Here is a 25,839-nt window from a genome sequence, read left to right as displayed (position 1 = left end):
TCCCCCGGTGTCCCATATGGTCCCCCAAGCCAGGAGCAACTTCTGAGCACATAGCCAGGAGTAACCCCTGAGTGTTACTGGGTGTGGCCCCCCCAAAAAAATGAATAAAGAAAAAAATTAAAAGAATAAAGTCATGGGGGGGCCGGGAATGTGGCGCTAGAGGTAAGGTGTCTGCCTTGCAAGCACTAGCGTAGGATGGACCTCGGTTCGATCCCCCCGCATCCCATATGGTCCCCCCAAGCCAGGAGCGATTTCTGAGCACATAGCCAGGAGTAACCCCTGAGCGTCAAACGGGTGTGCCCCCCCAAAAAAAAGTCATGGGGAAAACATCATAGAAAGAATTAAAGGATAAAAGGGGGTGGCCAGAGGGATAACAGAGTGGGTAGGGCATTTGCCTTGCACGCAGCCAACCGGATTTGATTCCCGAGCATCCTATATAATCCCTCAAGCCTGCCAGGAGTGACTTCTGAGTGCAGAGCCACGAGTAACAGCCCCAAAGATAGCCACTGAGTTTGGAAATATGAGAGAGGGGGGGGGAGAGAGAGAGAGAGAGAGAGAGAGAGAGAGAGAGAGAGAGAGAGAGAAAGAGGCAACCTTAAATGACTTTCTAGTATTTGCATGCCACTCTTGCATAGGGGCCATCTAATCTCTATACTATTCCAATTCAGTATATATGCTGCTGAGCAAGCACATGTCAGCTCTTCTCTTTAACATTGATGGGGTCTTACTATACTCATACTGTAACCGTAAGAACTGAAATATTACCAACAAATTTTGAAACTAATTTGCAAGACTGTGAAACTTTGACTACAGAAGGTAACACTTTTTGTTCGTTTGTTTGTTTATTTGGTTTTTGGGCCACACCCGGTGGTGCTCAGGGGTTCCTCCTGGCTGTCTGCTCAGAAATAGCTCCTGGCAGGCATGGGGGACCATATGGGACACCAGGATTCGAACCAACCACCTTTGGTCCTGGATCGGCTGCTTGCAAGGCAAACGCCACTGTGCTATCTCTTCGGGCATAGAAGGTAACATTTGAGGTTGGAGCCATCACTTCAAGGGCAGGAGAATACTATGTGCATGACAGAGGCTCAAGTTTACCATCCAGGACTGCATGGACCCCCAAGCACTGAGCCTTTGGGATTAGTCCCCGAGCAATGCTAGGTGTGGCATAGAAACAAAAATAAAGTTAATGTTAGGGGATGAGGATATGAACCAGAGTGGAGAACTATGGTACATCCTCTCCCTGGACACCCATCAAAAAAAGTGTTATTTAAAACACAGGACTATTTTATTAGCTGTAACACTGTATAATTGTATACTCTGATTTGGGAATTACCTTTCCCGAATTATCAAGAAAACAACCAGTAAATCATACACTTGAATTTTCCTTTGAGATTGTTTCTTCCTCCTTCCTTCCTTCCTTCCTTCCTTCCTTCCTTCCTTCCTTCCTTCCTTCCTTCCTTCCTTCCTTCCTTCCTTCCTTCCTTCCCTCCCCCCTCCCTCCTTCCCTCCCTCCTCTCTCTCTCTCTCTCTCTTCTCTCTCTCTCTCTCTCTCTCTCTCTCTCTCTCTCTCTCTCTCTCTTTCTTTTTGTGGTTTTTGGGTCACACCTGGCACAGTTTCATGTTTAAAAAGCAAAACAACAAAACTGGAACAAAAGTGCCCGTATCATAATTACCAAAATAATTCCTGAGTGCAGAGCCGGGAATAACCCCTGAACAGCACCAGATATAACCCAAAATTTAAGAAAAAAAAAATCTGGGCCGGAGAGATAGCATGGAGGTAAGGCATTTGTCTTGCATGCAGGAGGTCATCGGTTTGAATCCTGGTGTTCCATATGGTCCCCCGTGCCTGCCAGGAGCAATTTCTGAGCCTGGAGCCAGGAATAACCCCTGAGCACTGACGGGTGTGACCCAAAAACCACACACACAAAAAAAAATCTATAAGTGTTGGAGTGTATGCTTTACACAAAAATGGAGACTGGATTGAATCCTTGGCACTACATAGTCCCCTGAGCACTGAGATAGGAATAATCCCCAAGCATAGCCAGAGCCAGAATGGACCAAATTCCTAAAACAAAATAAAACTGAAAGGAAGAAAATAAGGAATATCATGATGACAGCTTAAAAACAAAAAGAACTGGGCCGGGAAGGTGGCGCTAGAGGTAAGGTGCCTGCCTTGCAAGCGCTATCGTAGGACGGACCGTGGTTCGATCCCCCGGTGTCCCATATGGTCCCCCCAAGCCAGGGGCAATTTCTGAGCATGTAGCCAGGAGTAACCCCTGAGCGTCAAACGGGTGTGGCCCAAAAAACAAAAAAAAAAAAAAAAAAACAAAAAAAAAAACAAAACAAAAAGAACTTTGGAAAGTATTTTAGAATATTTTAGAATATTACATTTTTAATGTGCATTACTTAAAAAATTAGAAAAAATTAAAATATGGGGCTATTTTTTAAAAATATTTTTATTTAAAAAATATTAAAAAGGGGGGGGGGCGGAGAGATAACATAGCAGTAGGGCATTTGCCTTAGATGCAGAAGGACGGTGGTTCGAATCCCGGCATCCCATTTGGTCCCCCGAGCCTGCCAGGAGCAATTTCTGAGCGTAGAGCCAGGAGTAAACCCCTGAGCACTGCTGGGTGTGACCCAAAAACCAAAATAAAAAAATAAATAAATAAAATGAAATGAAAAATAAAATAAAATATGGGGCTATGAGGGGTGTTTGGGCTAGACCTGTCAGTGCTCAGAAATTACTTCTGTGGTGCTGAGGAGTCCATCTCAACAGTGCTCAAGGGACCTAATAGTGGGAACTAAACCTGAGGGTCCTGTGTACAAAGCCCTATGAGCTTTACATGGCTCTGTTTTTTTTTTCTTTCTTTCTTGTAGGTCTTTGGACAATTCTACACTGTGCTTAGGGCTTACTCCTGGCAGGCTTGAGGGACAATACAGAATGAAAAAAAAAATTTTTTTGGGGGGGGGGCATACCCAGCAGTGCTCAGAGGTTATTCCTGGCTGTCTCTCCGGGCCCCAGAATGAAAATTTCTTTTTGTTTTGTTTTTGGGCCACTCCAAGAGGTGTTTAGAGGTAACTCCTGATTCTGCACTCAGAATCACTCCTAGTGGACTTGGGGAACATATGAGATGCCGGGGATCAAACCCAGGTCAGCTCTGTGCAAGGCAAATGCCATACTTGCTGTGCAATCACTCTGGCTCCAGAATGAAAATGTCTGTACTGTCTCTCCAGCCTCAAGCCCAGAATTTTTGCTTGCTTTTGTTTTGGAGCCACACCTGGCAATATTCAGGGTTCATTCCTGGCTCTGCGCTTAGGAATCACTCCTGGTGTAACTCAGGGGACAATATGGGATGCTGGAGATTGACCTAGATCGCTGCATGCAAGGCAAGCAAGCATCTTACCCACTTTAATATCACTCCTGTAGCCTTCGCAAGGTTATTTTTTTTGTTGTTGTTGTTTTGGGGTCACACCCAGCAGTGCTCAGGGGTTACTCCTAGCTGTCTGCTCAGAAATAGCTCCTGGCAGGCATGGGGGATCATATGGGACACCGGGATTCGAACCAACCACCTTTGGTCCTGGATCTGCTGCTTGCAAGGCAAACGCCGCTGTGCTATCTCTCTGGGCCCTATTTTTTTGTTTGTTTGTTTGTTTCGCAAGGTTATTTTTAAGTGAAGCAACAATGAACCTGATAACTCTGGAATCTGACTCATTTGCAGTAAAGCTCATCTAGACATCTACATAGGGTCAAGGACAGAGACCTTCTCTGGGAAAGTAAGATAGGCAGGTGCTCTGAGCAACTCCAGTAGCTGGAACCCTTCAGCTCAGAGATCTAGCCTGACCAGAGATCAGGACTTCTGCTCTACAGTCTAAAAGGAGTTGACTGTGTGCCCCTTTGTCAAATGTTCAGCTGTCTTGACCTAATGTTGCCCACTGATACCACACAGAAGAAAATTCTCCGTATGGGGAATGGTCAGCAGGGAAAGGTCCAGATTGAAAGCAGCTAAACAACTGCAATCATGTTTGTAATCAAGGTGCTTGAATAAAGATATTATTTTAAAAAATAGAAAAAAATAACCCATGTCACTTTCATAATCTCCATGAAAAATTCAAATTTACTTAGGCATCTATACACATACTCCTTAAATCATAAAGCTAGCTTAACATCTTTACGTTTACATTGTCAATATCACTTGAGGCATATGTATTTTGGTGAAGTTGCTCTGAATGATCAAGAAATGTAACTGCTGGGGCCGGGAAGGTGGCGCTAGAGGTAAGGTGTCTGCCTTGCAAGCGCTAGCGTAGGACGGACTGTGGTTCGATCCCCCGGCGTCCCATATGGTCCCCCCAAGCCAGGGGCAATTTCTGAGCACATAGCCAGGAGTAACCCCTGAGCGTCAAACGGGTGTGGCCCAAAAACCAAAAAAAAAAAGAAATGTAACTGCTGAAAATACACAGTTGAAGAATAATTAAAAATATTTATCCTGAAAAACTAATTTCCAAAAGGAACACAAACACACATAGGGGGAAAAAAAACTTGCTCTAGAGGGGCTGAAGCAATAGCACAGCAATAGGGCATTTGCCTTGCATGCAGCTGATCCAGGAAGGACGATTGTTCAAAGCCTAGCATCCCATATGGTCCCCCGAGCCTGTCAGGAGTGATTTCTGAGTGCAGATCCAGGAGTAACTCCTGAGCATTGCTGGGTGTGACCCCCCCCCATAAAAAAAAGTTGTCCTAGAGTCTGGTACACTGCATGGGTTTCCAATTTAATACTATATTAAGACACAAAATATTGTTCAAACTGAATATTAAAAAATAACTTCCAGGCTGAAGAGATAGCATGGAGGTAGGGCGATTGCCTTCCATGCAGAAGGACAGTGGTTCGAATTCCGGCATCCCATATGGTCCCCGGAGCCTGCCAGGAGCAATTTCTGAGTGAAGAGCCAGTAGTAACCTGAGTGCTGCTGGATGTGACCCAAAAACCAAAACAGAAACGTAACTGCCGGGGCTGAAGTGGTAGCACAGCGGTTAGGGCATTTGCCATGCAGGCAGCTGAGCCACGACAGATGTGAGTTTGATCCCCAGCATCCTATATGGTCCCCCAAGCCAAAGGGGATTTCTGAGCGTAGAGCCAGGAAACCCGAGAGCCACTGGGTATGGTCCAAAAAAAAAAAAAAAAAAAAAAAGAAAAGTAACTTCCATTTAGTTCTTCCTTAAACCATTTTCCTAGTAAGAAATTACTAATTACATTAGTAATTTAATCATTGAATTAAAATAATTAAGTGATTAAATTATTTTAATACTTAAATCATTTAAAATATTTCTGGTGCAGTATTTTATTTCTAAAACTTATAGCAGTATTTCTAAACACTCACACTTTTGTTCCATTTCTTTCATTTCTTCGGGAGGAATTTTCAGTTTGTCAATATGTTCTCGAATAACACTTGCCCATTTCTGTAAAGAATCCAAAGCAGTCCAAGGCTTCGACATGTCCACCACCAGGGTAACTAGAGTGTCCTTCAGTGAAACGGCCTCCAGTGAAAATTTAAGGAGGCCTTTGTGGTAAAGGTCTCCATCTAGGATCCACACATTACATCTGGTTTGATCTACAAGAGACAAAAGGTTAGTTGCCAAAGCAGTGGGCTCGTGATTTCATCATCTTACTGACAATACCATTTAGTATTTTATGGCAGCTTCTTCACAGGAGATGGATGTCTCCTAGCTAACATCTGGATATGTACGTCACGTCTACCAAAGCAGTAAAGAGCTAATGAATTTTCCTGAGGATGATTTTACTGTCAACACAGAACACAAGCATCCACTGCTTTCTCTTCTCCAATTCCCCACATCAGACACTGAATAACATGTTGCTATTCTTATTATCATCAGATTGAGTCATGAATATTTAATATACTGTAGGCAAAACAGGAAAAGAAATGCTGACTGAATGAGAAAAGCTGGTGATTATATGACATTTTTAACCTAAAACATGAGAAGAAAGGAAAAATGGAGTCAGCATAATATCGTACAATACTGTAATTTAATAACTAAGGGGGGAAATAAATAGAAAATTTTGATCCTTCTAAAATAGCAAGATCATGAGGTTAGAGTGATGAACAGCAGGTGGAGCACTTGCCTTGTTCGTGGCTGATCTGGATTTGGTATCCAGCACACCATATGGTTGGTTGCCTGCACCAGGAGTGATCCCTGAGTGCAGAGCCAGGCGTAAGCCCTGAGCACTGCCAGGTAAGGAACCCAAACAGCAAGAAAGTCTGCTAACTAGAAAGTCCTAAAATGATCACAAGAATTCTAATCTCACACTAATAAAAGTATCCCCAAACAAAAACTCTTTACTAACCACTGAAAGACACTCACCGTCTCTGTCCTCATCATGAACATTTAAGTATAAATACTCTAATCCTCGTCCTTTCTTGTACTCCTCGATGCCCTGCATCTTTCTTATTAAGCTTGTTTTCCCAGCTCCATCTTCACCTGTGTTAAAGGACAAATATGTTTCATTGTTATTTATCATTTCGAGATGCTTTCTGGCGCTAAGTGAAAACTCACAGCAATTTGTCAGAAGATAACGAAGTAATTAAAGAGCTACAAAGGCAGGCTTGACTTCCCACATCCAACTGCTCACCATCCAGCCCAGTTTCTCTTTCTAAGTCTGCATTACAAATGGCTTCTACTAGTATTTTTCATGGGGGAGGCAGTGGTGCCAGGGTCGGACATATGCAAAGAGTATTTTCCAGTCTTTTGAGCTATCTCCTAGGCCTTGGTGACATCATTTAAATACTACTTGTTATCATTTAATAAAATTAATTAGCAGTACCATGCTAACTCTACTTCCAAGTGTCTGAGGTTTTTATTCCTGGTTATTCAGGAGCTCTCAATGTTTTGTTTGTTTTGGTTTTTAGATCACTCTGTTGTGCTCAGGAGTTACTCCAGGCTCTCTGCACTCATGAATTACTCCTTAGAGGTGGTCGGAAGGGACCATACGAGATGCCAGTGATTGCACCTAGGGCAGCTGTATACAAAGTAAACGCTCTACCTGCTGTACTATCTCTTCATCTGAACGGAACCCTCAAAGTTTAAAAGTTGATGTCGCTTTCATGTAAACCTTTAAAATAAGATAACTATCTCAGATCATCTGACTACAGCTGCAAAAACTTCAGACCCACCTCTGTGCTGGTATTTATAATCTTCCTGCAATCATACTGAAGCAAATGATGCACGAGAACAGAACCTCAGTTTAATCCCTGGCACCACATATAGTCCTCAAGCACTATCAGAAATAATTCCTGAGGGGCCAGAGAGATAGCAGCAGTGGGGCATTCACCTTGCATGCAGCCGACACAGAACAGACCTGGGTTCAATTCCCGGCATCCCATATGGTCCCCCAAACCTGCCAGGAGCAATTCTGACCACAGAGCCAGGAGTAGCCCCTGAGCGATGCAGTGTGTGGCTCAAAAACAAAACACAAAAAAAGGAAAGAAAGCAATATAATTCCTGAGTACAGAGCCAGAAGTAAACCCTGAACACAGTTACATGTACTCCTTCCTCCACCGAAACAAAACAAAACAAAAACACACTAGATGCCAGAGCGATAGTATGAGCAGGGCACCTGCCTAGCACATGGTTGGCAGGGTTCAATCTCTAGTATCCCAAATGGTTCAGGGTAAGCCCTGAGCAGTTCGAGGTATAGCCCCAAAACAAAACCGAAAGCAGTATTTCAAACAGTCCACTTTAAGTCATGTGAGGAGACCTACAAAAGCTTTCAGAGATTGTGAATAAACAAAACAAGATTTTTAGGGCAATGAGAGGATCCTGTATGATTTCTTAATGCTATATTCATGTCATTCTGTACTTACCAATACCCATCAATGTACAACACCAAAAAGATACCCTCAAGCAAACTCTGGACTTTGGGTGATGATGTGTCAGTGTAGGCTCAAGAACTGTAACCAATGCCCCACCCACTGTGGCTGTCAATCATGCACAAGGTGGCCTTGAATAGGGACTGGACAGACAGGGAAAACCCTCAAGTTTGTGGTGAACTTAAAACTACTCTTAGAAGTAACATTTATTCCCTAAAAGAAAAAAGGGACTGGAGAAATTTACAGAGGGTAGGACTGTTGACCTGCATGTAGGCAACCCCGGTTGGTCCCAGCACCACATATGGTCCCTGAGCACAGTAAGAGTTGCTCCCAACACTGCTGGATTGGCCCCAAACTACCACCCACACCCTCACCCAAGCAAAAAGAAACAAAGGAGTATGAATCTATTTTAGAACTAGAAACAAAAGAAACCAGGTTTCTCTTTTGATAGGCTTTTTGTCTGAAAGGAATCCTCTAAGTTAAAATTATACTAATGGCTAACCGATTATCCAATATGCAACAGACATAATATTAGTCATGAAAAGTAAAACTAGTTTTCGGTGGATGAAGAGATAATTAATACAGAGAAGGTGCTTGCCTTGCAAGCACTCGATCTGGGTTCCATCCTAGCACTCCATATGGTTCCCTAAGACCTCAGGGAATGATCACTGAGCACAGGCCCAGGAGTAAGCCCTGAGTACAGCCAAATATGGGACAAACAAAAACTTCAGCTATCAGACTTATCATAGAAGTTTCCATTACAATATTCACACAAATTTCAATGACTTGGACCAGGACTAACTTTATCTCTTCAACAGTGATTAGAAAGGAATATTTTGTTTGTTTGTCTTTTGTTTTTTGGACTACACACGGAGGCACTCAGGGGTTACTCCTGGTTCTGAGCTCAGAAATCGCCCTGGAAAGCATGGAGGACCATCTGGGATGCCGGGGATTGAACCTGGGTCCATTCTGGGTCGGCCACATGCAAGGCAAATACCCTATCACAGTGCTATCTCTCCAGTCCCAGAAACAGATTTCTTTGTTTGTTTTTGGGCCACACCCGCTGACGCTTATGGTTACTCCTGGCTATGCGCTCAGAAATTGCTCCTGGCTTGGGGGACCATATGGAACACCGGGGGATTGAACCAGGGTCCGTCCTAGGCTAGCACTTGCAAGGCAGATGCCTTACCTCTAGTGCCACCGCTCCGGCCCCAGAAATAGATTTCTTTAAAAGAGTTAAATGTGGGCCAATAATAGTACAGTGGGTAGGGCACTTGCCTTGATGTGACTGAACCGGGTTCAATCCCCAGCATTTTCTATAGTCTCCAGAGCCTACCAGGAGTGATTGATTTCTGAGCACAGAGCCTGAGGTTTTAAGTTCTGTGTTTCAAATACAAACAAAAAGTTAAATGTTTCAGAGGCTGGAGTGAGAGCACATTGGCAGGGCATTTGCCCTGCACACGGCCGACGCGTGACAAACCCAGGTTTAATTCTGGTATCCCACACATTGTCCAGAGACTGCCAGGAATAATTTCTGAGCGCAAGAGCCAGGAGTAACACCTGAGCACTGCGGGGTGTGGCTCCAAAAGCAAAATAAATAAATAAATAAAAATTTTAATAAAGAAGAAAAAGTTCAGATGAGCCTACTTCAGCTTGTTTTATTAGTATTCTCAAATGACTAAAATATAAAGATTCCTGAATAATAACAATAAAACTCAAAATATTTTCAGAAATAAAACAAAGAATAAAAACTATAGCAGTATCATTAGAAATAATTATTCTTTTATCATCTTGGTTATATTATCAGTGATTTTTAAAAATTGTTAGAGAGTAAAAAATTCTGTATTTCTTTAAATGTCTATGGTACATACATACCTCTGCCACTCAACTACAACTTGGGGGGAGCGGTGGGGGAGGGCTGAGTCGTACCCATCAGTGCTTAGGGCTTATTCCTATCTCTATGTTCAAAGATCACGCGCGTGTGTCTGTGTCTGCCTCCAAGTGTGTCCTGGACCAGGTCCCCTATTGCTTACAGGTCCTGGTTTCTGTTAGCGTCCCTGTCCTCTGTGCCCTTCAGGGTCGATTTCTGAGCTCAGAACCAGGAGTAAAACCCTGACGCCTCCATGTGTAGCCCAAAAACCAAAAATAAAATAAAATAAAATAAATTCCTTTCTAATCACTGTTGAAGAGATAAAGTTAGTCCTGGTCCAGTCATTTTTCCCCACATAAATTAAATTAGACTGAAGTGTGCTGCTTGAATGCCTTTCATTTGTTTCACAGGTCTAATTACATTTTCAATAATGTATCAAACTCTCCCTCAATACACACACACACACAGCAAGATGTCCTGAATTTCTGATTCAGCAAGTATGGGTGAGGCCCAGAATCTGCATTTCTGCATTCCTCGTATTACCAAACTGCTGGTCTAAGGACACTGCGTTAGAGATCTATTACCTAAGCCAACAGAAATACAGAAATCCCTATGTCAAAACTTGGATCTTCTGAAAGCTTATAAAAGGGGAAAAACTTCGGGAGGCATTTCAGGATGTCGTCATTGGGATGCCAGCCCATAGGGAAGATCCCAGCTTTCCTGGGAAGTGAGGAAAGGGCTTTGCAGAGAAAGTAACAGTTTTAACCAAATAGTGAAAGTTAATAAACTCCAAGAATTAGTTCCAGGAAGTAAAGAGGTCAAGTATAGCAGCCAGTCTGGAGGCAAAGTCTTCCATGAAGGTCTGGGTGTGAACAGGGAAAGGAGCCAGATTATATCAGGGGCAGGGATGGGCAGAGACAATTCAGCAGGTAAGGCATATGCCTTATACACGGCCATCTCGGGCTCAATCCCCAGCACCACATATGGTTCCCTGAGCCCCTTCAAGAATGATCCCTGAGCAGAGACTCGAGTAAGCCTTGAGCACTGCTAAGCTGGCCTCCAAAACAAAACAAAACAAAACAAAACAACAACAAAAAAAAAACATCCAATCTCAAATCTTGTGTCTGGCTGAGATGATCAGACTTTAATCTGCAGAAAATGGGAGCAAGAGTTTAGGGTAAGAATAATTTCTGACAAAAGCGTAGAAGACAGCACCAAGGGCAAGAGAAGAAAAAAGACTATTATGGAAGAACTAGCAAGATATGGGGATGGAGGGGTTGGGAACAGCTGGATTCAAGAGGCTGATGTGGGACACAAAGGTTCAGGTACTTGACCTCCCAAAATACTGAAAACAGGCATGGGGGATGTGGGGGTTGTTTACTTGTATTCCCTAGTTCCTGAAAGTCCTTAATTCTAGCTCAAAACAAAATATCAAAATTAGGGGGCCGGAGAGATAGCATGGAGGTAAGGCGTTTGCCTTTCACGCAGGAGGTCATTGGTTCGAATCCCGGTGCCCCATATGGTCCCCCGTGCCTGCCAGGAGCAATTTCTGAGCCTGGAGCCAGGAATAACCCCTGAGCACTGCTGGGTGTGACCCAAAAACCACAAAAAAAAAAAAAAAAATCAAAATTATGAATCTAACAAATTCCCCAACAAAGGATGCAAATTCTACCCGTATTTTCTGAATATCATACACATTAATGGACTTGAAATGCACAAGTCTAAGAAAAGTAGAGCCCGAGGGCCCGGAGAGATAGCACAGCGGGGTTTGCCTTGCAAGCAGCCGATCCAGGACCAAAGGTGGTTGGTTCGAATCCCGGTGTCCCATATGGTCCCCCGTGCCTGCCAGGAGCTATTTCTGAGCAGACAGCCAGGAGTAACCCCTGAGCACCGCGGGGTGTGTCACAAAAACCAAAAAAAAAAAGTAGAGCCCGAAAGGAAGTGCATTTTGTCTTTCCATATAACAAAAAACAAGGCCAAGAGCTCTTCTCCTTTGCTTCCAACCCAGTCAAATCATCAGTGGTTTTCATGCTCATCTCTTGAGGAGCAGGACCAGCAAGGCACACACCCTACCACTGTGCTTATAATATAAGCAGACATTATATCTGCTTTGTTTTGTTTTGTTTGGGCCACACCTGGTGGCATTCAGGAGTTACTCCTGGCTCTGTGCTCAGAAATTGCTCCTGGCAGGCGGGGGTGGGGGGGGAACCCTATGAGATGCCGGGGACCATATGAGATGGGGGGATTGAACCAGGTCGACCGCATGCAAGGCAAACGCCCTGCCGCTGTGCTATTGCTCCAACCCCTGCTATCAGTTTTTAAATTAAATTCTTTTCATAAAATAAGTTTTTGGGGTCCACATCTGGCAGTGCTCTGGGGTTAAAGGGTTTAGGCCTGACGGTGCTTGGGGGACTATATTCAGTGCCAGGCATGGAACTGAGGTCAGCTGGATGCAAGGTGGGCACTTTAACCCCTGTATCATCTCCCTGCCTTAATATTTAAAATTTTGGAGTGGGGGCTGGAAAGATAGAACAGCGGTAAGGTGTTTCCCTTAGGTGCAGAAAGACAGTGGTTCAAATCCCGGCATCCCATATGGTCCCCCAAGCCTGCCAGGAGCGATTTCTGAGCATAGAGCCAGGAGTAACCCCTGAGTGCTGCCGGGTGTGACCCAAAAAGCAAAAAACAAAACCAAAAAAATTTAAAATTTTTGGTTTTGTTATTTTGTCTTGGGGCCACATCTGGTGATGTTCAGGGATTATTTCCATCTCTGCAGTCATGAATTACTATAATGGTTTGTTTTGGGCCTGTACCACAATTGAGTAATATAACTGATTGCTTATAACTACTGCACTTGAGATTACTTCTCATAAAAACCAAATCAACTAATAATATAAACTCATAATCCATATCTTCTTCATTACACTTGGGAAAACTTTTTAGTCATTGGACTAATTTGTCAGTCCTGTTGTCTTGCTACAGCCATGCTAGATTGCTTGAAAATACTACAAAGCCCATCATGTGAATCTGAAAGAAAGTTCAAAGGGCTGCAGTACATATTTTGCATGGGGGTTCAATCTCCATAGACTGCATAGTCCCCCAAGCCCTGCAGGGAGCAACCCATTGCTCCTCCACCCAGAAAAGCATCGTGGTCCATCTACATAGCTCAGTTCCTTTGAACTTAGGCACTTAGTTCTTTTGAACATAGGCACTTCCTTTGAACATGTGAAGAACTGGGCTCAATTCCCAACACACACACACACACACACACACACATATACAAACACCATGAACCCTTAGGCACTTCCTTTATTTATTTGTTTGTTTATTTAGTTAGTTAGTTTGGGGTTTGGGGTCACATCTGAAGGCACTCAGGGGTTACTCCTGGCTCTAAGCTCAGAAATCGCTCCACGCAGGCTCGGGGGACCATATGGGTTGCCAAGATTCAAACCACCAAACTTCTGCATGTAAGGCAAACATCCTACCTCCATGCTATCTCTCCAGCCCTAGATACTTCCTTTATATGTGAGGAACTGGCTCAATTACACACGCACACACGCGCGCGCGCACACACACACACACACACTGGGCTCAATTACACACACACACACACACACACACACACACACACACACCTCTATCATGAACCCTTTGTTGGTCTATATTATACTATGTAATGAGGAAGATTTTAAAAGTTAAAATTCAGGATGCCTGTTTTGGCATAAAGATATTTTAATGACCAAAGCATTCAATAAACAAGTCAGTAGATTCCAAGTTTTTTCTGGAAAACAAAATAGAGCCTAATAGTGATTAAAATAAAACAAAATGAAAACAACTTCTTGGGACTGGAGAGACAGTATATATAGAAGGTTACATATTACTTTGTAACTGGCTGGGACCCTGAATTGATCCCAAGGGTCTCCTCGCATCACCAGAGCACAGAGCATGTGGCAATTGGGGCTGTGTGACTTCAACTAATATTAAAGAACTTGGGGGCTGGAGCAATAGTACAGAGGGTAAGGCATTTGTCTTGCACATGGTCAACCCAGGTTCAATCCCTGGCATCCCATATGGTCCCCGAGCCTGGCAGGAGTAATTTCTGAGTACAGTGACAGGAGTAACCCCAGAGCGCCACCAGGTGTGGCTCAAGAAAACTAAAAAATGGGGCTGGAGAGATAGCACAAAAACCAAAATAAATAAATAGAAAACTAAAAAATACTAAAAAAGGGCCCGGAGAGATAGCACAGCGGCGTTTGCCTTGCAAGCAGCTGATCCAGGACCAAAGGTGGTTGGTTCGAATTCCGGTGTCCCATATGGTCCCTGCCAGGAGCTATTTCTGAGCAGACAGCCAGGAGGAACCCCTGAGCACCGCCGCGAGTGGCCCAAGACCAAAAACCAAAAACCAAAAATAAAAACTAAAAAAAAAAAAAAATCTAGGGGCTGAAGAAATAGCATGGAGGTAAAGTGTTTGCCTAGCATGCAGAAGATCAGTGGTTCAAGTCCTGGCATCCCATATGGTCCCCTGAGCCTGCCAGGAGCGATTTCTGAGCATAGAGCCAGTAGTAACCAGAGAGCTGCCGGGTGTGACCCAAGAACAAAACAAACACCTAAAAAATAATATAACACACCTGCCTGTCAACTATAAACTCTAAGAAAGCATTTCTCTTTCATTCCTTAGCCTTCAGTTGGCAGTGTTAACAGACATACCAGTTTTAACTGTGCCAGCCAGATAGTTAATGATATGTACACATACTCTTATACAAGCAGAAATTTCCTCTGTAAACAAATGAACATGAGAGCCCTTCTGAAAAATAAAGACTTTTGAGAGTTGATAAACTTATCCGTTACATATTTTAAATAAACATCTTATTAGATAGTATGAGTTTATATCTATAATTTTATATAATTAGATTTATCTATTACATATTTTTATTTAACATTTCAAATTTACAATGGACTCTTTCTTTCTTTCTTTCTTTCTTTCTCTCTCTTTCTTTCTTTCTTTTGCCTTTTTTTGGGGCCACACCTGGTTACTCCTGGCTATTTGCTCAGAAATCGCTCCTGGCTTGGGGGATCATATGGGAGCCTGGGGTCAAACTGCGGTCCCTGCTAGGTCAGCGCACGCAAAACAAATGCCCTACTGCTTGCGCCACCACTCCAGCCCCTGGATATTCTTTTCTTTTCTTTTCTTTTCTTTTTTTGGGGGGGGCATACTGGCAGCACTCAGGGGCTACTCCTTGCTTTTGTGCTTTTGTGCTCTGAAATCACTCTTAGCAGGCTCAGGGGACCTTATGGGATGTCAGGGATTGAACCCAGGTCAGACATATGGAAGGCAAATGCCCTACCTGCTGTGCTATCACTCACACACCTATAATGGATTTTCTTAATGAGGACTTATTTCTTAAAATTTTTTATTTTCATATATTGTGGGCCAGACCTTGCAGTGCTGGGGGGAATGCGTGTTGCCTCAAACTGCATGATGTTGTGGCACAAAGGGTCTCAAAGGCAATGAATTAGAATGGCACTTGGCATAATGGTTGAAGCCAAGAATCAAACTCAAATGTGAAGTCATGAGCTCTACCCTGAGCCACGTCCTTGGCACCTCAGCTGTTTTGAAAGCAAGCCAACCATGTGACTGGCTCAGTGTTTGAGCATCTTGCTTTGAGTTTGATCCCGCACCATCCCAAGTACTAAGTGTGATCCTGGGGCCACTGCCATTGCAGCCCTGGGGCCACAGCAAAGTGCAATTCCAGTTCACCGAAAGCCTGTACAAGCACCACAATTTAAAGGTACGACCCAAGGAACACTATAACTAAGTGAGAACTAAAACATACAACTGAGGATAAGGGCCACCAGCAAGTATTTGAGTGGGAGCATCGCACCAAGCATGTAGAATCCCTGATCATGGAAAGAGCAGTAACAAAGAGAAAAGGAGGCAGAACCATAAAACCAAACACTTTAGCAGCTCAAGTATTACCGGAATGAAGCAATTTCTATGTCTTGGCAATGAAAATCTTTCCTGTTTAAAAAAGTAACTAGATAGTAAATATTTTAGGTTCCACTATACACATAATTTGTTTCGTTTTGTTTTTTATGTGGACGAAACCTGTGGTGCTTAGAGCTTACTTACTCCTTGCTTTGCACTGAGGGAACGCACTTGGCAGATTTGGGGACCGATGTGGTACTGGGGATTGAACCCAAGTCAGCCATGTCGTGTGCAAAGCAAATGCCCTATCTGCAGGACTATTTATTACTCCAGAGCCTTGTCTTCATTCTTTTATCCAACTCTTTAAAAGAATATTTTAGTATATAAAAAGCTAAATAAATAAAAGCAAAACCCCAACATTCATCGCCTGCTGGGCGAATAAAAAGCGTCTACCATAAAAAAAAATCGGGTCGGAAAGATGGCACTAGAGCTAAGGTGTCTGCCTTGCAAGCGCTAGTGTAGGACAGACTGCAGTTCAATTCCCCAGTGTCCCATATGGTCCCCCCAAGCCAGGGGCCATTTCTGAGCGCATAGCCAGGAGTAACCCCTGAGCAGCAAATGGGTGTGCCCCCTCCCAAAAAAAAAAAAGTGTCTACAAGCTAAAAGCCCTATCCTGTGGAGGAAAGAAAACAGGAAAGCTTTTCTGTTTCTTGAGCTACACCCGGTGGTGTTCAGGGGCTACTCCTGGCACAATACTGGAGAGTTGTTCCCTGTGGTACTGGTGATCAAAACCAGGCCTCCAGTGTGCCAAGCATGTGCACTAGTCATCTGAGCTCTGTCTCTGGCCCAGAAAGATTTTAAAATTTAGATCAAAATAAAATTCTCCACAACAAATACCGTATAAGACGCACCTGACCATAAGTGGCACATAGTTTTTAGACAAGGAAAAAACAAGAAAAAAATTCTAAAGCAAATGGTGCAACGTGAGATGCTGTCAGGAGTCAGTGGCTAGGAACAAGCAGCCTGCGAAGCCAAAGTATTATATTTGCAATATGCTGGTTCACTGCTGATTAACCACATTTACCTAACTTTTCTTTTTACATCAGAAAATAAAAAAGTTTTTAAATACTTTTTTTTTCTTTTTTTTTTTGGTTTTTGGGCCACACCCGGCGGTGCTCAGGGGTTACTCCTGGCTGTCTGCTCAGAAATAGCTCCTGGCAGGCACGGGGGACCATATGGGACACCGGGATTCGAACCAACCACCTTTGGTCCTGGATCGGCTGCTTGCAAGGCAAACGCCACTGTGCTATCTCTCCGGGCCCTAAATACTTTTTCGTTAATAAAAAAAGTCGCAGCAGCAATCAAATAGTCTTCAACGAAAGCTCTGTATGTGATAGTGAAAATGCATTAACCCGGGCTGGCGAGGTGGCGCTAGAGGTAAGGTGTCTGCCTTGCAAGCGCTAGCCAAGGAAAGGACCACGGTTCGATCCCCCGGCGTCCCATATGGTCCCCCCAAGCCAGGGGCAATTTCTGAGCGCGTAGCCAGGAATGACCCCTGAGCATCAAATGGGTGTGGTCCGAAAAAACAAGAAAAAAAAAAAAAAAAAAGAAAATGCATTAACCCGATTGCTCATCCTATGTGGCATATCTGTGCAGTGAAGGGGGAGTTACACCATGGATGTCAAGTGGTTAGTATCTGCTCTCTCCCCTGGACTCAGGCTTCAGCTCCAGGTGGTGTTCATTCCATAAAGACATTTCCCCCATCTTTTCTTTTCTTTTGTTTTGTTTTGTTTTTGGGTCACACCTGGCAGTGCTCGGGGGTTACTCCTAGTTCTATGCTCAGAAATCGCTCCTGGCAGGCTCGGGGGACCATATGGGATGCCGGGATTCGAACCACGGACCTTCTGCATGAAAGGCAAACACCTTACCTCCATGCTATCTCTCCGGCCCCTCCCCCCATCTTTTGGAGGGTGTCTTATGGTACGAAAAACACAGTAAGTCTTTATTACAAATTATTTGTCTCGGGCCCGGAGAGATAGCACAGCGGCGTTTGCCTTGCAAGCAGCCGATCCAGGACCTACGGAGGTTGGTTCAAATCCCGGTGTCCCATAGGGTCCCCCGTGCCTGCCAGGAGCTATTTCTGAGCAGACAGCCAGGAGGAACCCCTGAGCACCGCCGGGTGTGGCCCAAAAAAAAAAAAATTATTTGTCTCAACTTTGTTCTAATTTAAGTCAATGTCTATAAGTATGAGATTCAAGCATTTAAGAGAACTTCAGTTTTGTTTCTTTGTGAGTTTGCTTTTTGAGCAGTGGAGGATTGTTGGGCCAATCTGGCAATTCCCTGGGGACTATATGGAATGCTGAAGATCAAACCCAGTCAGCAAGTTGCAAGAAGTGCCTTGCCCTTTGTACTATCCACTCTAGACCTGAGAACTCCAGTTTAATAACAAAGCAATGATAGTTATCAATTTTCTTTTCTTCTCAGCTCAAATTTGAAAACCAAAATAGGGACCAGAACAATAGCACAGTGGGTAGGGCATTTGCCTTGCATGTGGCCATCCCAGGTTCATCCCATATGGTTCCCTGAGCCTGGCAGAAGTGATTTCTGAGCACAGAACCAGGAGTAACTCCTGAGCAACAATGGGCGTGGCTGGGAAGGGACCGGTAGGGAAGGGGAGGGGAGGAGAGGGGAGGGAGAAGAGATTAGGAGGGTAGGGAAGGGAGGTGATGGGAAGGGGAGGGGAGCGGAGGGGAGGAAGGGAAAAGAAAATAAAATTAATTCTAAAGAAAAATCTCCTGGGACAGAGCATTAGTACAGCTGGTACCACACTTAGCATGCACGTAGAGCCGACCCAGATTCAGTTTTCAGCACCCCAGATGGTCCCCCAAATTCCACCAGAAGTACTTCCTGAGTGCAGAGGCAGGAATAATCCCTGAGCATCACTGGGTATGACCCCAAACTCCCCAAAAATAAATTTCACCCCCTTTGTTTTTGTTTTAGAATTACAAAAGGCAATACACCTGGTTTAATACTGGTTCTACACTCAGCAAACACTCCTGGCAGGACTCCAGGAACCATATGGGGTGACAAGGATCCTTGACTGGCGATGTGCAAGGCAAGCACTTGTCAACTGTACTTTCTCTCTAGCCCCCAAACTCCTTTTAATTCCAGTTACAAGCATAAATGTATGTTCAAGTTGTTTTATCCCCCAGCAGCTCTCTAATTCAACTGTATATAATGTCCATAAACTATATACGGGGCTGGAGTGGTGGCGCAGCAGTAGGGCATTTGCCTTGCACATCAAACCAGGATCAATCATGGTTGGATCCCCCAGCGTCCCATATGGTCCCCCAAGGCAGGAGCGATTTCTGGGTGCATAGCCAGGAATAACCCCTGAGCGTCACTGGGTGTGGCCCAAAAACAAACCAAAAAAAAAAAGAGAAGAGGAATATAAGAGCTCCACACTGATCAATTTAAAGTCCGATGACTATTCCCATTCATTACTTATTGGACAGAAATATAATCCCTTTATAAGACATAATAAAACAGTAATCTATTTGGAGGAGGGTCCAAGGGATGAGACCCACAGCCTCCTACCCAGTAAGACTATCTCTGAGCTAATCCCTGGCATAACAACAACATTTTCAAAAGGAAACATGAATACACTGGTGAAGCAAAGTGGACACTGGTGGAGGACTGATGTAGAAACATTGTATTTCTGAAACCAAATCACAAATAACTTTGTAATTCATGGTGGCTTGATTAAATCGCTTTAAACGTGAAAATGAGCAAGGTAGGAGAGTGAGTTCATAAAAGACAGTAGGAGAAACTATTGCTCACACTTGCAGTAGATGCCACTATTTGAAATGTTCTACAGTCTCTCATACAATCCTCATAATAATCCTATAAGCAGCATAAAACAGATTCCAGGTGATGCCGTTTGTTCAAGAGCCAGAACTTGAATCCAGCGACGCTTAGGAGTACACTCACTGTTCACACAGCAGCTTCTCCACTGAAAACCAAAGCAAGCAGTAGCCTGAATCCCTTTTCCCCTCTCCTGCTATGTGGAAGGGTGATGCGCTGCAATCTTCTTCTTCTTCTTCTTCTTCTTTTTTTTTTTGGTTTTTTGGACCACACCCGTTTGATGCTCAAGGGTTACTCCTGGATAAATGCTCAGAAATCGCCCCTGGCTTGGGGAGATCACAAGGGGATCGAACCGTGGTCCTTCCTTGGCTAGCACTTGCAAGGCAGACACCTTCCCTCTAGCGCCACCTCACCGGCCCCGCGCTGCAATCTTCTTGCTTTGTACATGTTTGTGTAAAACTCTGGCTCACACTTCCATACCTTTACTACATGTAGAAATGTAGTACATCATCCAGACATCGTAATAATATAAAGCATTATAATAATCCAAGCAGAGAAACTAATCTGTCATGTTGCAGTTTTATCTAAGTGAAATGTATCAATATTGTAAAGCTGACACTAATTTGCATTTGCATAATGTAAAATAAATCATCCTATTCTATCTGATTCTAGTCACAAAAGCCACAAGAAGTGTTCAACCACAGTGCTTGACCATGCTAAGCCTATGCCCTACCACTGAACCCAAAGAACCTGGCCCAAAAATTCTGAATTTTTAATCCACTAACCAAATGTGGACTACCTGAGCACCACCAGGTATGCCCCCCCTCAAAAAAAAAAAAAAAAAAAAAAAACACAACTCTGGGGACTGAGATCATTCAAAGTGGTAGGGTATTGGGGCAGGAGACAGCACAGTGGTGGGGCATTTGCCTTGTATGCGGTCAACCCAGGAGGAACCAAGTTTGATTCCCGGCATCCTATATAGTCCCCCGAATCTGCAAGGAGTGATTTCTGAGTGCAAAGCCAGGAGTTACCCCTCAGCTCCACTGGGTGTGGCCCAGAAACCAATTAATCAATCAATAAATAAAAGTTTGTTAAAACAAAAAACAGGGCCCGGAGAGATAGCACAGCGGCGTTTGCCTTGCAAGCAGCCGATCCAGGACCAAAGGTGGTTGGTTCAAATCCCGGTGTCCCATATGGTCCCCCGTGCCTGCTATTTCTGAGCAGGCAGCCTAACCCCTGAGCAACACCGGGTGTGGCCCAAAAACCCAAATCCCGCCCAAAAAAAACAAACAAACAAAAAAAAAAAAGTTGGGGCTGGAGTAGTGGCGCCAGCGCTGGCCTAGGATGGACCACCTTTCGATCCCCCAGTGTCCCCGGCATCCCATATGGTCCCCCAAGCCAGAGCAATTTCAGAGCGCATAGCCAGGAGTAACACCTGAGAGTCAATGGGTGTGGCCCAAAGACAAACAAACAAAACAAAAACAAAGTGGTAGGGCACATACCCAGCACGCCTTGAGCTTGATTGCAGATATTGCACAGTCCCTGAGCACATTTAAAAGCTTTCACGAACCACACCGCCAGGTAGGCTCTGCTGAGTGGATCTGGATGTTCCCAGCACTGCTGGGCGAGGTGTGCATATAAATATATATGATAGGGCTGGAGAGGTGGCGCTAGAGGAAAGGTGTCTGCCTTGCAAGCGCTAGCCAAGGAGGACCGAGGTTCAATCCCCCGACGAGGTTCAATCCCCCGACGTCCCATGTGGTCCCCCCAAGCCAGGGGCAATTTCTGAGCACTTAGCCAGGAGTAACCCCTGAGCATCAAACGGGAGTGGCCCAAACAAACAAACAAACAAAATATATATAAATATATGTGATAGTCAGATATAGATAAATATGCACACAAAAATATACATATGATACATACTTGTGATCTAGCAATCCTATTTATGGGAATTAATCCCATAAACACAAAGAGTTCTAAAAATAAGAATCTGACTACCAACCAATTGATCCATGACCATTCACTCATCAATAACAGGAGTTATATCCAGCGTGAATCCTCCTTTACCCTGATCCAAGGCACCACTGCATTGCATTTTCTCAATGTTTTTGCTGACAATGTCCTGTGGAGTCACCTCAGCTTCATTACGACTTTACTGGCTCCAACCTTCTAGCTTCCTCACCCAGGACAATTTCTGTTAAATCCTAATTATTTATGTTTAAATATGTACGCAGTAAGTTCCTACCCATAACATTGGGGGGGGGGGAAATAATGGGTGGGAAAGACACACCAGATGGTGCTCAGGTATTATTTCTGGCTCTGTAATCAGAAATTACTCTTAGCAGTGCTTGGAGACCATATGGGATGCCAGGGATGGAACCTAGGTTGGCCACATGCAATGCAAGTGCCAATTCTCTTGTAATGTACTCTCTGGTCCCTAACCTTAACATTTAAAAGACAAAGCTTGGGGCTGGAGTGATAGCACAACAGTAGGTCGGTCGTTTGCCTGGCATACAGCCAACCCAGGACAGACCCCAGTTCAATTCCCGGCATCCCATATGGTCTCCTGAGCCTGCCAGGAGTGATTTCTGTACATAGAGCCAGGAGTAACCCCTGAGTACTGCTGGGTGTGACCTCAAAAAAAAAAAAAAAAAAGACAAAACTTGGGGCCAGAGTGATAGCACAGTGGGTAGGGTGTTTGCCTTGCACATGGCAGACCAGATCCCTCGCATCTCATATGGTCCCGAGCCTGCCAGGAACATTTTCTGAGTGCAGAACCAGGAGTAAACCCTGAGCACAGCCAGGTGTGGCCCAAAAACTAAAAATAAATAAAGAAATTAAATTAAAAACTTTGGGCCAGAGCAACACTACAGCAGGTAGGACAGTTCTTTGCGCATAGCCAACCCAGGTTCAATTCCTGCCTTCCTACATGGTCCTGAGTCTGCTGAGTGATTCCTGAGTGCAGAATCGGGAATAAACACTGAGTACCACTGGGTGTGGCCCCACAAAAGAAACAAACAAAACAAAATACAATAATTTCTAGTACTTTCACTCATCTATGGCCTTTCAGAAGTTACGCAGGAGGGTTCCCTGGCATGTGCCCTTTCTAAGAAGGTTGAAAAACCACGCCAGAGCCCTTGAACAAGGGCATTTACAGCTATGTGACCTTGGAAAACTCACTGAACAGGTCTCTAGGCTGCACTCCTCATTTATGAATTCACCCTGGTACCTGCCTCCTGATTCAGGAAAGGGGAGCCAAAGGATGCAGACTAAGGTTTACATAAAAATGTTCTTTTTTTTTGTTTGTTTTGTTTGTTTTTTTTTGGGCCACACCCGGTAACGCTCAGGGGTTACTCCTGGCTATGCGCTCAGAAGTTGCTCCTGGCTTGGGGGACCGAACCGCGGTCCGTCCTAGGCTAGCGCAGGCAAGGCAGGCACCTTACCTCCAGCGCCACCGCCCGGCCCACATAAAAATGTTCTAAGAGAGAGGCCAGAGGGATAGCACTGGGGCAGCGGCAAGGTGTTTGCCTTGCAGGCAACCAACATAGGACCAACGACGGTTCAAATCCCGGCATCCCATATGGTCCCCTGAGCCTGCCAAGGGTGATTTCTAAGCACAGAGCCAGGAGTAACCCCTGAGCACCGCAGGCTGTGATCCAAAAACAAACAAACAAACAAACAAAAATTGTTCTAAAAGGGGCCAGAGCAATAGCACAGTGGGGAGGGTGTTTGCCTTGCATGCGACTGACCTGGGTTCAATCCCTAGCATCCTATATGGTCTCCCGACTCTTCCAGGAGTGATTTCTAAACCCAGAACCAGGAGTTATCCCTGCACACAGCCAGACGCAGCCACAAAACAAACAAAAACAAATGCTCTAAGAATGGCACAAACACCTATGTACAGTGCTGGTCACGAACTTTCCTCCCCCAGATACTGGAAAGAGGAGGTCAGATTACTAGCGAAACTGCAAATTATGTTGGGGTCCATAAGCCTTAGTTCCTGTTCTAGGCTGTTTCTGAGAATGTAAATACTTAAGTTTTTGAATCTGTGTTCTCTTTTCTTTGACTTTTGGGCCCACCTGGCCACACTCAAGGCTGATCCCTGTTCCCGTTCTTGGGGATCACTTCTGGCCATGTGCTCAAGTGCCCAGATAAGGTACCAGGAATTCAAATAAGGTCATCAACATGGAAGGCATGCTCAGATTTTTCTTTACAAATTTTAAGTCGAAGGGGCCGGAGTGATTGATAGTACACGGGTAGGGTGTTTGCCTTGAACGCAACTGACCCAGAAAGAACCAGAGTTCGATCCCAGCATCCCATCTGGTCCCCCCTAGCCTGCAAGAAGTAACCACTGAGTGCTGCTGGTATGGCCCAAAAACAAAAACAAAAACAAAAACAAAATTATTTTTGCAGCTTTGCCAATAGCCCTGCTTCACCACTCCTCTACCACTCTCTGCAGAGACACCAATCTGACCACAGCTCCAGGTATGTCAGTATCTGGACCTCTTTTTTGAAGTGAGTGGAGGCACCTTCTCATACTTCCAGAAGCTCTGGCAGCTGAAAACATATCCCAGAAAAGCTGCATACGTATCATCAATGGTGCTTGGAATTCCTGGGCTGCACAGCTCCAAGTGCAACAGCGCAACAACTCCACTTTTGTTTAGTACTGTCATCTCCCCTATAGAAACACACCAATTTAGACACCAATGTATATTTGAAGCCACCTAATGGTCAGGAACGAAAGAAGTAACAGAATGATCACCTAGCAACATGAGCTTACTGAACCTTCAGACAATGACTTAATGACCTCATTGCAAGGTACAATAATTTTCACATACACACATACACAAAATAAAGGTAGTTCAAGGACCAGAGAGAGGGTATACTGGGTAGGGAGACTGCCTTGCACAAGGCTGACCCAGGCTCAAGCCCCATTTTCTCATATGATCCCCCTAAGCATTGCCAGTGATTCCTCAGTACAGAAGCGTAACCATCCTCTGAACATTCCCTAAACAAAAGGTAACCCAGTAGTTATAATCCGTGAAAAGATACCGTCAGAGCCAACCTTATAACTAGCATATTCAATCATGTAACAAGAAAACGAACAAGCCCTATTTATTTCTTCCCTCTCTAGTGTAAACACTACCATAATTTGTGATTATTTGTGGAAACCTTTTTGTTGTTGTTATTGTTGTTGTTTTCTTTTTGGGTCCCGGCAGCACTCAGGAGTCAATCCTGGCTCTATGCTCAGAAATCGCTCTTGGCAGGTTCGGGGGACCATATGGGATGCTGGGAATCGAACCACCATCCTTCAGCATGCAAGGCAAACGCCTTACCTTCATACTATCTTTCCGGCCTCTATTTATGGAAACTTTTAAAACATTTTATTTATTTCTGGGCCCGGAGAGATAGCACAGCGGCGTTTGCCTTGCAAGCAGCCGATCCAGGACCAAAGGTGGTTGGTTCGAATCTCGGTGTCCCATATGGTCCCCCGTGCTTGCCAGGAGGTATTTCTTTTTTTTTGTTTTGTTTTTGTTTTTTGTTTTTTTTTTGTTTGTTTTTGGGCCACACCCTGTAAAGACGCTCAGGGGTTACTCCTGGCTATGCGCTCAGAAGTTGCTCCTGGCTTCTTGGGGGACCATATGGGACACCGGGGGATCGAACCGTGGTCCGTCCTAGGCTAGCGCAGGCAAGGCAGGCACCTTACCTCCAGCGCCACCGCCCGGCCCGCCAGGAGGTATTTCTGAGCAGACAGCCAAGAGTAACCCCTGAGCACCACAGGGTGTGGCTCAAAAACCAAAAAAAAAAAAAAAAAACATTTTATTTATTTCTATTTAATCTTGGTTTTTTGGGGGAGTTTTTTTGTTGTTTTTTTTTTTTTTGGTTTTTTGGGCCACACCTGGCGATGCTCAGGGGTTACTCCTGGCTGTCTGCTCAGAAATAGCTCCTGGCAGGCACGGGGGACCATATGGGACACCGGGATTTGAACCAACCACCTTTGGTCCTGGATCGGCTGCTTGCAAGGCAAACACCGCTGTGCTATCTCTCTGGGACCATTTCTATTTAATCTTACATGTGTAACTACTAGTCTATTTTTTAGTTCCTTCTATAGTTAAAAAGGACTTCCATGAAAATCCCAATAGTACTAAAATAATTAAATTTCAAGCATATATAAATTTTGGCACATTTTATTATTTTGGTGAAACAAGATAGGTTTTATTGAACCTTTAGTTCAACCTCAGGACCTTCGAAAGTAGAGAAGGAGGGAAGTGTATGTTTAAGAGAGAACACAGGCTTA

The 25,839-nt window shown here is 44.4% G+C and overlaps 1 protein-coding gene across 2 annotated transcripts in view; it reads right to left on the bottom strand.

The window, feature by feature from the left end:
* The window catches only part of DYNC1LI1 (dynein cytoplasmic 1 light intermediate chain 1), a 46,461-nt gene that overhangs the window by 16,927 nt on the left and 3,695 nt on the right, over window positions 1-25,839 (bottom strand). For both annotated transcript variants that reach the window (XM_049766408.1, XM_049766409.1), the window contains exons 3-4: window positions 6,380-6,496; window positions 5,380-5,610 (exon numbers count right to left, since the gene is read on the bottom strand). In XM_049766408.1, coding sequence (XP_049622365.1) covers window positions 5,380-5,610; window positions 6,380-6,496 — 348 coding nt within the window. The remainder of the gene's footprint in view (window positions 1-5,379; window positions 5,611-6,379; window positions 6,497-25,839) is intronic.

This window comes from Suncus etruscus, chromosome 20, assembly GCF_024139225.1.
Source record: "Suncus etruscus isolate mSunEtr1 chromosome 20, mSunEtr1.pri.cur, whole genome shotgun sequence".
Classification (NCBI taxonomy): Eukaryota; Metazoa; Chordata; class Mammalia; order Eulipotyphla; family Soricidae; genus Suncus; species Suncus etruscus.
Note: the sequence above shows the minus strand (reverse complement) of the source record. Positions and strands in the feature narration are given on the sequence as shown.